This window comes from Heterodontus francisci, chromosome 45, assembly GCF_036365525.1.
Source record: "Heterodontus francisci isolate sHetFra1 chromosome 45, sHetFra1.hap1, whole genome shotgun sequence".
Taxonomy (NCBI): Eukaryota; Metazoa; Chordata; class Chondrichthyes; order Heterodontiformes; family Heterodontidae; genus Heterodontus; species Heterodontus francisci.
In genome coordinates this window covers 869,266-883,543 of record NC_090415.1, presented here as the reverse complement: position 1 = coordinate 883,543, position 14,278 = coordinate 869,266, and the positions used below count along the sequence as shown (strand labels likewise).

The window sequence follows — 14,278 nt, the reverse complement described above, 5'->3', positions numbered from 1 at the left end:
CGCTTCAAGGACTTCTGTGTTGGAGATATAGTCCTGCCACCTGATGCCAAGTATTCTCCGAAGGCAGCGAAGATGGAATGAATTGAGACGTCGCTCTTGGCTGGCATACGTTGTCCAGGCCTCGCTGCCGTAGAGCAAGGTACTGAGGACACAGGCCTGATACACTCGGACTTTTGTGTTCCGTGTCAGTGCGCCATTTTCCCACACTCTCTTGGCCAGTCTGAACATAGCAGTGGAAGCCTTACCCATGCGCTTGTTGATTTCTGCATCTAGAGACAGGTTACTGGTGATAGTTGAGCCTAGGTAGGTGAACTCTTGAACCACTTCCAGAGCGTGGTCGCCAATATTGATGGATGGAGCATTTCTGACATCCTGCCCCATGATGTTCGTTTTCTTGAGGCTGATGGTTAGGCCAAATTCATTGCAGGCAGACGCAAACCTGTCGATGAGACTCTGCAGGCATTCTTCAGTGTGAGATGTTAAAGCAGCATCGTCAGCAAAGAGGAGTTCTCTGATGAGGACTTTCCGTACTTTGGACTTCGCTCTTAGACGGGCAAGGTTGAACAACCTGCCCCCTGATCTTGTGTGGAGGAAAATTCCTTCTTCAGAGGATTTGAACGCATGTGAAAGCAGCAGGGAGAAGAAAATCCCAAAAAGTGTGGGTGCGAGAACACAGCCCTGTTTCACACCACTCAGGATAGGAAAGGGCTCTGATGAGGAGCCACCATGTTGAATTGTGCCTTTCATATTGTCATGGAATGAGGTGATGATACTTAGTAGCTTTGGTGGACATCCGATCTTTTCTAGTAGTCTGAAGAGACCACGTCTGCTGACGAGGTCAAAGGCTTTGGTGAGATCAATGAAAGCAATGTAGAGGGGCATCTGTTGTTCACGGCATTTCTCCTGTATCTGACGAAGGGAGAACAGCATGTCAATAGTCGATCTCTCTGCACGAAAGCCACACTGTGCCTCAGGGTAGACGCGCTCGGCCAGCTTCTGGAGCCTGTTCAGAGCGACTCGAGCAAAGACTTTCCCCACTATGCTGAGCAGGGAGATTCCACGGTAGTTGTTGCAGTCACCGCGGTCACCTTTGTTTTTATAGAGGGTGATGATGTTGGCATCGCGCATGTCCTGGGGTACTGCTCCCTCGTCCCAGCACAGGCATAGCAGTTCATGTAGTGCTGAGAGTATAGCAGGCTTGGCACTCTTGATTATTTCAGGGGTAATGCTGTCCTTCCCAGGGGCTTTTCCGCTGGCTAGGGAATCAATGGCATCACTGAGTTCCGATTTGGTTGGCTGTATGTCCAGCTCATCCATGACTGGTAGAGGCTGGGCTGCATTGAGGGCAGTCTCAGTGACAGCATTCTCCCTGGAGTACAGTTCTAGGTAGTGCTCAACCCAGCGGTCCATCTGTTTGCGTTGGTCAGTGATTATGTCCCCCGATTTAGATTTGAGGGGGGTGATCTTCTTGATGGTTGGCCCAAGAGCTCTCTTCATGCCATCATACATTCCTCTGATGTTTCCGGTGTCTGAGGCCAGCTGAATATGACTGCATAGGTGTTGCCAGTAGTCGTTTGCGCAACGCCTAGCTGTTCTTTGTGCAGTACTTCTGGCTGCTTTAAGTGCTGCGGATGTTAAATCGCTGGGGGCTTTCTTGTAGTTCAAAAGTGCAATGCGCTTAGCGGCTATGACAGGTTCCAACTCTTCATTATGAGATTGAAACCAGTCTGCATTTCTCTTCGCACTTTTGCCGTAGGTGGTGCACGCAAATTCCCACACATGCACGCAAATTCCCACACATGCACGCAAATTCCCACACATGCACGCAAATTCCCACACACACACTCACAAATTCACACACACAGACTGCCACACGCACACAAATTCCCACACACGCAAGCAAATAAATTCCCACACGCACTCACGCAAATTCCCACACGCACGCAAATTCCCACGCACGCACGAAAATTCCCACATACGCACGCAAAATCCCACACACGCTCACACAAATTCCCACACACATGCATGCAAATTCCCAATCACAGACTGCCCCACGCACACAAATTTCCACACACGCCGCACGCAAATTCCCACACTCGCACGCAAATTCCCACACTCGCACGCAAATTCCCCCACACGCACGCAAATTCCCCCACACGCACGCAAATTCCCCCACACGCACGCAAATTCCCGCTCACGCAAATTCCCACACACGCTCACGCAAATTCCCACACGCACGCAAATTCCCACACGCTCACGCAAATTCCCACACGCTCACGCAAATTCCCACACGCTCACGCAAATTCCCACACGCACGCAAATTCCCCCACACGCACGCAAATTCCCGCTCACGCAAATTCCCACACACGCTCACGCAAATTCCCACACGCACGCAAATTCCCACACGCTCACGCAAATTCCCACACGCTCACGCAAATTCCCACACGCTCACGCAAATTCCCACACGCACGCAAATTCCCACACACGCGCACGCAAATTCCCACACGCACGCAAATTCCCACACGCGCACGCAAATTCCCACACGCGCACGCAAATTCCCACACGCGCACGCAAATTCCCACACACGCTCACGCAAATTCCCACACACGCTCACGCAAATTCCCACACACGCTCACGCAAATTCCCACACACAGATTGCAACACACAAAAACTTCCATGCACACACACAAATTCTCCCTCACACACACACGAATTCCCTCCCCCGACACACACACATTCCACCAAAAAAACACACACACAAATTCCCCTACATACTCCCTCAAACAGACACACACTCCCACACACACATAAACACCCCCCCCCCCCACACAAATACAAACGCCTCCAGCCACAAACACACCAGCGGTGTTGTGGAGTTGCAAGGGGTCTCTGGGTTAGCAGGAGGCAGCAAAGGCCCTGCCTCCCTCACACACGAGCCCGCTGGTGGATGGACAGTGGGGCGAGATTGGCCAAGGAGTTGATCCAGACCAGGCAGCGGAAAGGCCCGTCCGCATCCACATCCCCAGCCTCCTTGCCCTCTCCGGCTCCGCTGCACTGGTGCTGGGACAGCTCAGAGAGGTGGCCGAAGGTGTGAAGGCACACAGCACATTGGAGCAGGTGGTCTGCAGGCAACGGGCTGCACTGGTGCCGGGACAGGCGGCTCAGGTCACGGAAGCTCTTCAGGCAGAGCGAGCACTGGTAGAGCGGCTGGGATTGCTGGGCTGGGACCGTGGCCTGTGTCTGGCGTTGTTGGGCCTGGGCCAGGGATTGCTGGACCTGGGAGCAGCGGTGGTTGGCCAGGTGGCCTGACTGGTTGAAGGCCCGGCCACAGGCCTGGCACCGGAAAGGCTTCTCACCAGTATGGATGTGCCGGTGCCGCATGAGGGAGGAGGAGTAAGCAAAGTGCTTGTGGCACAGGTCACAACGGTAGGGCTTGTCACCCGTATGCACCCGCCTGTGGTTCATGAGGTTGGAGGAGACGGCAAAGGCCCGGCCGCATGTCTCACACTTGAAAGGCCGCTCGCCGGTGTGCACCCGCCGGTGGCTGGCCAAGTGACCTGACTGGTTGAAGGCCCGGTTGCAGTGGGCGCACTTGAAGGGCTTCTCGCCGGTGTGCAGTCGGCGGTGGCTGGTGAGGGTGGAGGAGTTGCCAAAGTGCTTGTGGCAGATGTCACACTCGAAAGGCCGCTCGCCAGTGTGGACCCGCCGGTGGCTGGCCAGGTAGGACAGGTTGCTGAAGCTCTTGAGGCATACGGTGCACTGGAAGAGGCAGCGGTCAGTGTGCAGCCGTTGGTGGATCAGCAGCTTTGAGGACTCACGAAAGCCCTTGCCGCAGGCCGCGCACTGAAATGGTCGCTCACCAGTGTGGATGCGGCCGTGGATGGCGAAGGACGAGGAGTAGGCGAAGCGCTTGTGACACACGTCGCACTCAAAAGGCTTTTCGCCCGTATGCGAGCGCTGGTGGACCGATAGCCAGGATGAGCTGGCAAAGCACTTGTTGCAGACCAGGCAGCGGAACGGTTTCTCGCCAGTGTGGACTCGTCGGTGCTTCAGCAGGCCTGAGGCATGTGGGAAGGCCTTGTCACAGGCCTCGCACTGGAAGGGCTTCTCTCCTGGGTGCCGGCGTCGGCGGCCGGTCCCCTCCCTCTGCTGCAGGAGGTCCACTGTTTCCCCGCTGTCTCCGCGCCCCGAGGCTCCTGGTGGCACCATGTCTTCCCCGGCTCCAGCCTCACTGCTTGCTGGCATCTCCACGCCAACTGGCCCACCTCCGTCGCTGAGCTGCTGCTGCTCCCCGGGTGGTGATGGTGACCGAAGTTTGGTGCGTGAGGACTGCTCCGGGAGGCCAGTATTGCCCTGTCGTGGGTTCATTCTGCAAATCGACAGGAAAACAACAAGCTCAGCATCTGTCCTTGCTTCAGCTCCCTCCCCGAACACACCCATCTCTCTCCTGCACTCCCACGCGCACCCCCTCCTCGGTCTCCGTCCTATCTCCCATCTCCCTACTGGATCACATCTGGTCCTCAACCTTCACCTCAGGAGCCCTGGCTCATACCCCACCAGCAGAGATGGTGAATATTGTGTATTTTGACTTTAGAATGGCATTTGATAAAGTGCCAGATAATAGACCTTTTAGCAAAATTGAAGCCCATGGCTAAAGGGTCAGTGGCTGTGTGGATACAAAATTGGCTAAGGGACAGAAAACAGAGAGTAGTAATGAACAGTTGTTTTTCAGAATGGAGGGAAGTGGTATAACCCAGTGATGGGCATTAAGACAAGTGCTCTTTGTGATATTAATGACCTGGTTGTGGATATACACCAACAACTTGCACCTATACAGCACCTTTAATGTAGCATGGCCGCCAATGGTGGAGAGATGCTCAAGGGGCCAGAACTAGAGGTGTGCAGAGATCTCGGAGGGTTGAAGGGCTGGAGGAGGTTACCAAGATAGGGAGGGGGCGAGGGCCATGGAGGGATTTGAACAAGAGGATGAGAATTTTAAGTTTGAGGTGTTGCGAAACCAGGAGGCAACATAGGTCAGCGTGCACATGGGTGAATGGTAAATGGGACTTGGTGCTTGCAGGTTCCAGGCTGCAGAGTTTTGGAGAAATTTAAGATTACAGGTTAATTTCAAAATTTGCTGATGACACAAAACCTGGAAATGGAGGAAATGGTGAGGAGGATAGTAACAGACTTCAGGAGGATATAGACAGACTGGTGAAATGGGCAGATGAAATTTAACACAGAGAATTGACTCATTTTGGTGGGATGAAAAAGAAGAGTTAACAAAGTGAGCTTTGGTCCCATAGAAAGTGAGTCTGGGCAATTAATAATGGATAATAAGGAGATGGCAGATGAATTGAACAGGTATTTTACATCGGTCTTCACTATAGAGGATACAAGTAACATCCCAGAATTAGCTGTAAGTCAGGAAATGGAAGGGAGGGAGGAATTCAAGAAAATTACAATCACCAGGGAAGTGGTACTGAACAAATTGTTGGAGCTGCGGACTGACAAGTCCCCAAGTCATGATGGACTTCATCCTAGGGTGTTAAAAGAAATGGCTAGTGAGATAGTTGATGCATTAGTTTTAATTTTCCAAAATTCACGAAATTCGGGTAAGGTTCTGTTAGATTGGAAAATAGCGAACGTAACACCTTTATTCAAAAAGGGAGGGAGACAGAACGCATGAAACTACAGGCCAGTAAGCTTAACATCTGTCTTAGGGAAAATGTTAGAAGCTATTATTAAAGACGTTATAGCAGGGCATTTAGAAAATTTCAAGGTAATCAGGCAGAGTCAACATGATTTTGTGAAAGGGAAATCATGTTTAACCAATTTGCTCGAGTTCTTTGAGGGAGTTTCATGTGCTGTGGATAAAGGGGAACTGGTGGATGTATTGTACTTAGATTTCCAGAAGGCATTTAATAAGGTGCCACATCAAAGGTTATTGCAAAAAATAAAAGCTCATGGTGTAGGGGGTAACATTTTGGCATGGATAGAAAATTGTCCAGCGAACAGGAAACGGAGAGTAGGCATAAATGGGTCATTTTCTGGTTGGCAAGATGTAACGAGTGGTGTGCCACAGGGATCAGTGCTGGGGCCTCAACTTTTTGCAATTTACATAAAGGACTTGGATGAAGGGACCGAACGTATGGTTGCTAAATTTGCTGATGACACAAAGGGACAGGACTGACAACTCAATATTCCAGGGTATAGAATCTTCAGGTGTGATAGGGAAGGGGATAAAAGAGGTGGCATTGCATTGTTGATCAAAGAGTCAATTACTGCAGTAAGGAGGGATGATATGTTAGAAGGTTCCTCAAATGAGGCCATATGGGTAGAACTTAAGAACAAAAGGGGGGCAAATCACTTGGCTGGGCGTGTACAACAGGCCTCCAAGCAGTCAGGGAGAGATAGAGGAACAGTTATGTAGGCGAATCTCAGAGCGGTGTAAAAGTAATAGGGTAATAATAGTAGGGAATTTCAACTTACCTATCAACTTATTTCAACTTATCAACTGGGATAGTCTTAGTGCAAAAGGCTTAAAGGGGGCGGAATTCTTAAAATGCATACAGGAGAGCTTTTTGAGCCGGTACGTAGAAAGTTCTACAAGAGAAGGGGCAGTACTGGACCTAATCCTAGGAAATGAAGCTGGGCAAGTGGTAGAAGTATCAGTGGGGGTGCATTTCGGGGATAGTGATCATAACTCGAAGATTTAAGGTAGTTATGGAAAAGGACAAAGACGGACCGGAAATAAAAGTACTGAATTGGGGAAAGGCCGATTTCAATTTGATAAAACAGGATCTGGCCAAAGAAGACTGGGAGCAGCTACTTGTAGGAAAATCTACATCAGGCCAGTGGGAGTCATTCAAAGAGGAAATAGTGAGGGTTCAGAACCAACATGTACCCATTAAGGTGAAGGGTAGGAATCAAGTCCAGGGAACCCTGGATGTCAAGGGATATAGAGTATTGGATCAGGAAAAAAAAGGAGGCTTATGGCAGATTCGGAGCCCTGAAAACAGCGGAGGCACTAGAGGAGTATAGAAAGTGTAGGGGGGTACTTCAAAAAGTAAGTAGGAGGGCGAAGAGGGGACATGAAAAAACATTGGCGGGCAAGATAAAGAAAAATCCTAAGGCGTTTTATAAGTATATTAAGGGCAAGAGGATAACCAGGGAAAGAGTAGGGCCCATTAAGGACCAAAGTGGCAATCTATGTGTGGAGCCGGAGGACATAGGTGAGGTTTTAAATGATTACTTTTCATCTGTGTTCACTATGTAGGTGTAGAGATCAGGGAGGGGGATTGTGATATACTTGAACAAATTAGCATTGAAAGGGAGGAGGTTTTAGCGGGCTTAAAAGTGGATAAATCCCCAGGCCCAGATGAGATGTATCCCAGGCTGTTATGTGAGGCAAGGGAGGAGATTGCAGGGGTTCTGACACAAATGTTCAGTTCCTCTCTGACCACAGGAGAGGTGCCAGAAGACTGGAGGACAGTGAATGTGGTACCATTATTCAAGAAGGGTAGCAGGGATAAACCAGGTAATTACAGGTCGGTGAGTCTAACATCAGTGGTTGGGAAACTATTGGAAAAAATTCTGAGGGACAGGATTAATCTCCACTTGGAGAGGCAGGGATTAATCAGGGATAGTCAGCACTGCTTTGTCAGGGGGAGATCGTGTCTGACTAACCTGATTGAATTTTTCGAGGTGGTGACTAGATGTGTAGATGAGGGTAAAGCAGTTGATGTAGTCTACATGGACTTCAGTAAGGCTTTTGATAAGGTCCCACATGGGAGATTGGTTAAGAAGGTAACAGCCCATGGGATTCAGGGCAATTTGGATCCAAAATTGGCTTAGTGGCAGGAGGCAGAGGGTGATGGTCGAGGGTTGTTTTTGCGATTGGAAGCCTGTGACCAGTGGTGTACTGCAATGATCGTAAGATGGGCGGAGCAGTGGCAAATGGAATTTAATCCTGAGAAGTGTGAGGTGATGCATTTTGGGAGGACTAACAAGGCAAGGGAATATACAATGGATGGTAGGACCCTAGGAAGTACAGAGGGTCAGAGGGACCTTGGTGTACTTGTCCATAGATCACTGAAGGCAGCAGCGCAGGTAGATAAGGTGGTTAGGAAGGCATATGGGATACTTGCCTTTATTAGCCAAGGCATAGAATATAAGAGCAGGGAGGTTATGATGGAGCTGTATAAAACGTTAGTTAGGCCACAGCTGGAGTACTGTGTACAGTTCTGGGCACCACACTATAGGAAGGATGTGATTGCACTGGAGAGGGTGCAGAGGAGATTCACCAGGATGTTGCCTGGGCTGGAGCATTTCAGCTATGAAGAGAGACTGAAAAGGCTAGGGTTGTTTTCCTTAGAGCAGAGAAGGCTGAGGGGGGGGACCTGATTGAGGTATACAAAGTTATGAGGGGCATTGATAGGGTAGATAGGAAGAGACTTTTTCCCTTAGCGGAGGTGTCAATAACCAGGGGGCTTGGATTTAATGTAAGGGGCAGGAGGTTTAGAGGGGATTTGAGGAAAAAAATTTTCCCCCAGGGGGTGGTTGAAATCTGGAACACACTTCCTGAAGAGGTGATAGAGGCAGGAACCCTCACAACATTTAAGAAGTATTTAGACGAGCACTTGAAACGCCAAAGTATACAAGGCTACAGGCAAGGTGCTGGAAAATGGGACTAGAATAGTTAGGTGCTTGGTGGCCGGCACAGACACAATGGGCCGAAGGGCCTGTTTTTGTGCTGTATGACTCTATGACTCTAAAGATAGGTAGGAAGGTAAGTTGTGAAGAGGACATAAGGAGGCGACAAAGGGATATAGATAGGTTAGGTGAGTGGGCAAAGACCTGGCAAATGGAGTATAATTTGGGTAAGTGTGAAATTGTCCACTTTGGCAGGAAGAATAAAAAAGCACATTATCTAAATGGGGAGAGATTGCAGAGCTCTGAGATGCAGAGAGATCTGGGTGTCCGAGTGCATGAATTGCAAACGGTTAGTATACAGGTTTGGAACGTAATGAGGAAAGCTAATAGAATGTTATTGTTTATCGCAAAGGAAATTGAATATAAAAGTAGGGAGGTTATGCTTCAGTTATACAGGGTATTGGTGAGACCACATCTGGAGTACTATGTACAGTACTGGTCTCTTTATTTAAGGAAGGATGTAAATGTGTTGGAGGCAGTGCAGAGAGGGTTTACTGGACTGATACCTGGAGTGGACAGGCTATCTTACAAGGAAAGATTGGACGGGCTAGGCTTGTATCCGCTGGAATTTGGAAGAGTAAGGGGTGGCTTGATTGAAACATGCCAGATCCTGAGGGGTCTTGACAGGGTGGATGTGGAAAGGATGTTTCCCCTTGTGGGAGAATCTAGAACCAGGGGTCACTGTTTAAAATTAAGGGGTCACCCATTTATGACAGAAATGAGGAGAAATTTTTTTCTCTCAGAGGGTCGTGAGTCTTTGGAATTTTCTTCCTTAAAAGGCAGTGGAAGCAGAGTCTGTGAACATTTTTAAGGCAGAGGTGGATAGATTCTTGATAAGCAAGGGGGTGGAAGGTTATCGGGAATAGGTGGAAATGTGGAGTAATCATAGAGAGAGTCATACAGCACTGAAACAGGCCCTTCGGCCCACCAAGTCTGTGCCGACCAACAACCACCCATTTATACTAATCCTACATTAATCCCATATTCCTACCACATCCCCACCATTCTCCTACCGCCTACCTACACTAGGGGCAATTTACAACGGCCAATTTACCTATCAACCTGCAAGTCTTTGGCTGTGGGAGGAAACCGGAGTACCCGGTGGAAACCCACGTGGCCACAGGGAGAACTTGCAAACTCTGCACAGACAGTACCCAGAACTGAACCCGGGTTGCTGGAGTTGTGAGGCTGTGGTGCTAACCACTGTGCCGCCATGAACTTATTGAATGGTGGAGCAGGCTCAAGGGGCGAGTGGCCTACTCCTGCTCCTAATTCGTAAGTTGGTATGAATGAGGAGAGGCAATATAAAGTAAATCAGAGGTTTTCAACTCCGCGAGAAGGACTCAAGGAGTCTGTCAAATCAGCATCTTTCAATAATATAATCATTTTTAAAAAGTCACATTCTATGAGCAGGGGGTCAACAGTGACTGATAAACTGCTTGTTGCTGCCGTGAACACACAGTCCTAGGTATCACTCCCGCAAATTGCATAAGGCCATGAAAGTTGACTTTTTTTGATATTGGGAAGTGAGCCAGGAGCTGAGGTGCACATCGTACATAATGATCGATCTGATTTCCTGCTATGTGCCAATTTACTGCTGGTTTTACCATGCGACCGGAGTTCTCTTTTGATCCAAGGGGTCTGTGCAATTTTTATAACACACGGGTGGGGGGGCCTCAGAAGTAAAATGGTTGCACACTCCTGAACTAAATGATACATTTTTAAAGGGGGTGCAGGGACAGAGAGACCTGTCAGCTTATGTACATAAGTTTTTGTAGATGGCAGGACAAGTTCAGAAGGCTGTTAATAAAGCATATGGGATCTTTGGCTTTATAAATAGAGACATACAGTACAAAAGCAAGGAGGTTATGCTAAACCTTTCTAGATAACTGGTTAAGCCTCAGCTACAGTATGGTGTCCAATTTTGATAACCGCGCTTCAGGAAGGATGTCAAGGCCTTGCAGAGGAGATTCATTGGAATGGTCTCAGGGATGAGGGACTTCAGTTAATGTGGAGAGACTGGGAGAAGCTGGGATTGTTCTCCTGAGAACAGAGAAGGTTAAGAGGGAGATTGACCAGAATGATCCCAGGGATGAGGGACTTCAGTTGATGTGGAGAGACTGGGAGAAGCTGGGATTGTTCTCCTGAGAACAGAGAAGGTTAAGAGGGAGATTTAATGGAGACGTTCACAATCAAGAAAGGTCTAGATGGAGTAACTAACGAGCGACTGTTTCCAGTGGTGGGAGGGTCGGGGGGAACCGGAGGGACACAGATCGAAGGCGATTGGCGAAAGAACCAGAGAAAAGATGAGGAAACATTTCTTGACACAGTGAGTTGTTGTGATCCAGAACGTGCTGCCTGAAAGCACAGCGGAAGCAGATTCAACAGTAATTCCTAAAAGGGAATTGGAAAATGTTTGAAGGGAAAAAGTTGCATGGCTATAGGCAAACACCAGGGAAATGGAACTAATCACATTTTAAACCAGACCGACACTCCCCCGGTGTCAGTACTGAGGGAGTGCTGCACTGTCGGAGGGAGATGTATATACTCTAGGACTTGATCTCCATAATCCAGGCCGACATTCCCCGGTGTCAGTACTGAGGGAGTGCTGCACTGTCAGAGGGAGATGTATATACTCCAGGACTTGATCTCCATAATCCAGGCCGACACTCCCCCGGTGCCACTACTGAGGGAGTGCTGCACTACTGGAAGTGCCGTCTTTCGGATGAGAGGTTCAGCTGGGAATCTGCGGTGCCACTATTGGCGGGAGGTGGAATTACACAGTGACATGTTTACATGGGGTGTCCCTGTTGGTGGCTCCATTCAGCAGGGAGAGAACGTGTGACTTTGGGCATCACAGTGGCGCAGTGGTTAGCAACGCAGCCTCACAGCTCCAGCGACCCGGGTTCAATTCTGGGTACTGCCTGTGTGGAGTTTGCAAGTTCTCCCTGTGACTGCGTGGGTTTCCACCGGGTGCTCCAGTTTCCTCCCACAGCCAAAGACTTGCAGGTTGATAGGTAAATTGGCCGTTATAAATTACCCCTAGTGTAGGTGGGGATGTGGTAGGAATATGGGATTAATGTAGGATTAGTATAAATGGGTGGTTGATGGTTGGCACAGACTCGGTGGGCCGAAGGGCCTGTTTCAGTGCTGTATCTCTAAATAAAATAAATAAAAGAAAAATTTACAATGGGGGAGTAAATGACGGTGATGCACCAGTATCTCATTAGCCCCCACCCCCAAATCCCTGATATAAAGCCAAAATACTGCAGATGCTGGAAATCCCACCTGAACCGTTAACTCTGCTTCACTCTCCAAAGATGCTGTCTGACCTGCTGAGTATTTCCAGCACTTTCTGTTTTTATTTAACCCAAATCCCTGAACCCGGACTATCCAGAGCCTGCACCCAGTGCATTGCCCTCCTGTCCATTATAGGATGCACCTCTCCCCCCACATTTAGCTCTATACTGAGACTGCATAGTACCCCCTCCTACCTGAGCAGACTTACACCTCCCCGCCCTACCCCAGGCTCTGACCTGTGACTCCGGCCCTGCAGCCACCAACTCTTCTTCTCCTCCTGCTGCAGCCCCAGAGTGCATCGCGAGCGAGCATGCGCGGTCCCTCCCGCTGCCAGGGATAGAGCGCTTTCCCGCGCCCAAGGCATGCTGGGTAGTCACGGCCGTCATGGCTGGGCGGCCAAACCGGAACTCTGCGCTCCTGGGAAAACAAGCAGAGATCTCACCCACTTCGAGGGCGGCTTCCAGTCCTTTCTTTTCCTTTGAATGGAGAGAGGGGAGGGGCGGAAATTAGGCTCCTGAGTAATCAAAGAGCGAGGTGACTGCTGTAACATCCGGGTCTAAGGCAGCCGGAGAAATCGGCGGGAGGAGAGGTAGAATACAGAAACAGGATAGTGAGCACGGCGGCACAGAAATAAGCGGTTAGTGTGACACAGAGACAACAGAAGCAAAATTTAAAAGGCCACTGGGACGGTGGTCTTTTTCTCAAGGGCTGGAACTCTGGTTCCTCTGGGGAGTGCAGCCTGAGCCACGTCACCACCGCTGACTCAGCTATACAGGGGGGCAAGAAGAAGATTGAGAAAACAATAGTGATGGGGGATTCTATAGTTAGGGGAACAGACAGGCATTTCTATGGTATGTTGCCTGCCTAGTGTCAGGGTCAATGATGTCACTGAGCCGCGGAAGAGCACGAACAGCCAGCAGTCGTGGTATCTACAACATTGGTAGAAAGAGGGATGAGATCCTGCAGGCAGATGTTTGGGTACTAGGAAAGAAACTAGCAAGCAGGACCTCAGAGGTAGGAATCTCCAGATTACTCCCTGCACCACGTGCTGGTGAATTTAGAAACAGGAAGATAGAGAAGATGAATGCACTGGACATTGGGACAGGTTCTGGGGGAGATGGGATCTGTACAGGCTGGACAGATTGCACCTGAACAGAGCCGAGATCAATGTCCTTGCAACGCGGTTTGTTAGTGCTATTTAGGAGGGTTTAAACTAACATGGTGGGGCATGGGAACCAAGAGGAAATATTAAAAAGTAAAAGCACAAAGAATTGGGAGAGACAGATAACACTAGAGTAAGAAATAGTAAGGTATTAAGTAGGGTCAAAGTAAGAGGGAATGCAATAAGGTCTAAATCAGGTTTTCAGTTCAAGTATGTTAACACATTGTGTGTGGTAAATAAGGTTGGTGAGCTGAGGTACAGGTAGCTATGTGGGAAGATGATTTTCTGGTGATAATAGAGATCTGGACCGGGTACTAAATATTCCTGGATGCAAGAAAGGAGGAGGGGGTGGCTGTACTAATTAAGGAGATAATACAGTGCTGGAGAGAGAGGGTGTCCTGGATGGGTCAAGAACAGAATCTATTTGTTCGAACTAAGGAACAATAGAGGTACCGTTACACTACTGGGTACTATTCTATTCCATAGGCCACCAGCTAGTGGGAAAGATATAGAGGAACAAATTTGCAAAGAAATTACAGAGAACTGCAAAGGCTATACTGTATTTTTAATGGTCTTCAATTATCCTAATATAGACTGGGATAGTAATAGTGTAAAGGGCAGAGAGGGGCAAAAGTTTCTAAAGTGCATTCAGGAGAATTTTCTACTTCGGAATGATTCTCGTCTAATGAGAAAGAGGGCATTGCTCGATCTGGTTAGTCATAGAGTTATACAGCACAGAAAAAGGTCCTTCGGCCCAGCATGTATCTGGGAAATGAGGTGGGACAAGTCAATCAAGTGTCAGTAGGGGAACATTTAGGGGACAGTCATCATAGTATCATAAAGTTTAGGTTAGCTATGGAACAGGACAAGGAGCAATTCAAGGTAAAAATAATTGACTGGGAAAGGGCCAATTTCAATGGGATGAGAATGGATCTGGCCCTGGTAAACTAAAATTAAAGATTGACAAGCAAAGTTGTAATTGAACAATGGGCTACCTTTAAATAGGAGATAGTTCGAGTACTGTCAAGGTACATTCCCATGAAGGGAAAAGGTAGGGCAAACAAATTCAGAGCTCCCTGGCTGACGAAAAAGATAGAGTAA

General features: G+C 48.8%; 1 protein-coding gene across 1 annotated transcript in view; it reads right to left on the bottom strand.

The window, feature by feature from the left end:
• Positions 1–12,391, bottom strand: part of LOC137356255 (zinc finger protein 721-like) — a 43,850-nt gene extending 31,459 nt beyond the window's left edge. Inside the window, exons 1-2 of the mRNA XM_068022128.1 lie at positions 12,252–12,391; positions 2,930–4,369 (exon numbers count right to left, since the gene is read on the bottom strand). Coding sequence (XP_067878229.1) covers positions 2,930–4,369; positions 12,252–12,379 — 1,568 coding nt within the window. The 5' untranslated portion in view covers positions 12,380–12,391. The remainder of the gene's footprint in view (positions 1–2,929; positions 4,370–12,251) is intronic.
• Between the last annotated feature and the right edge of the window lie 1,887 nt (positions 12,392–14,278).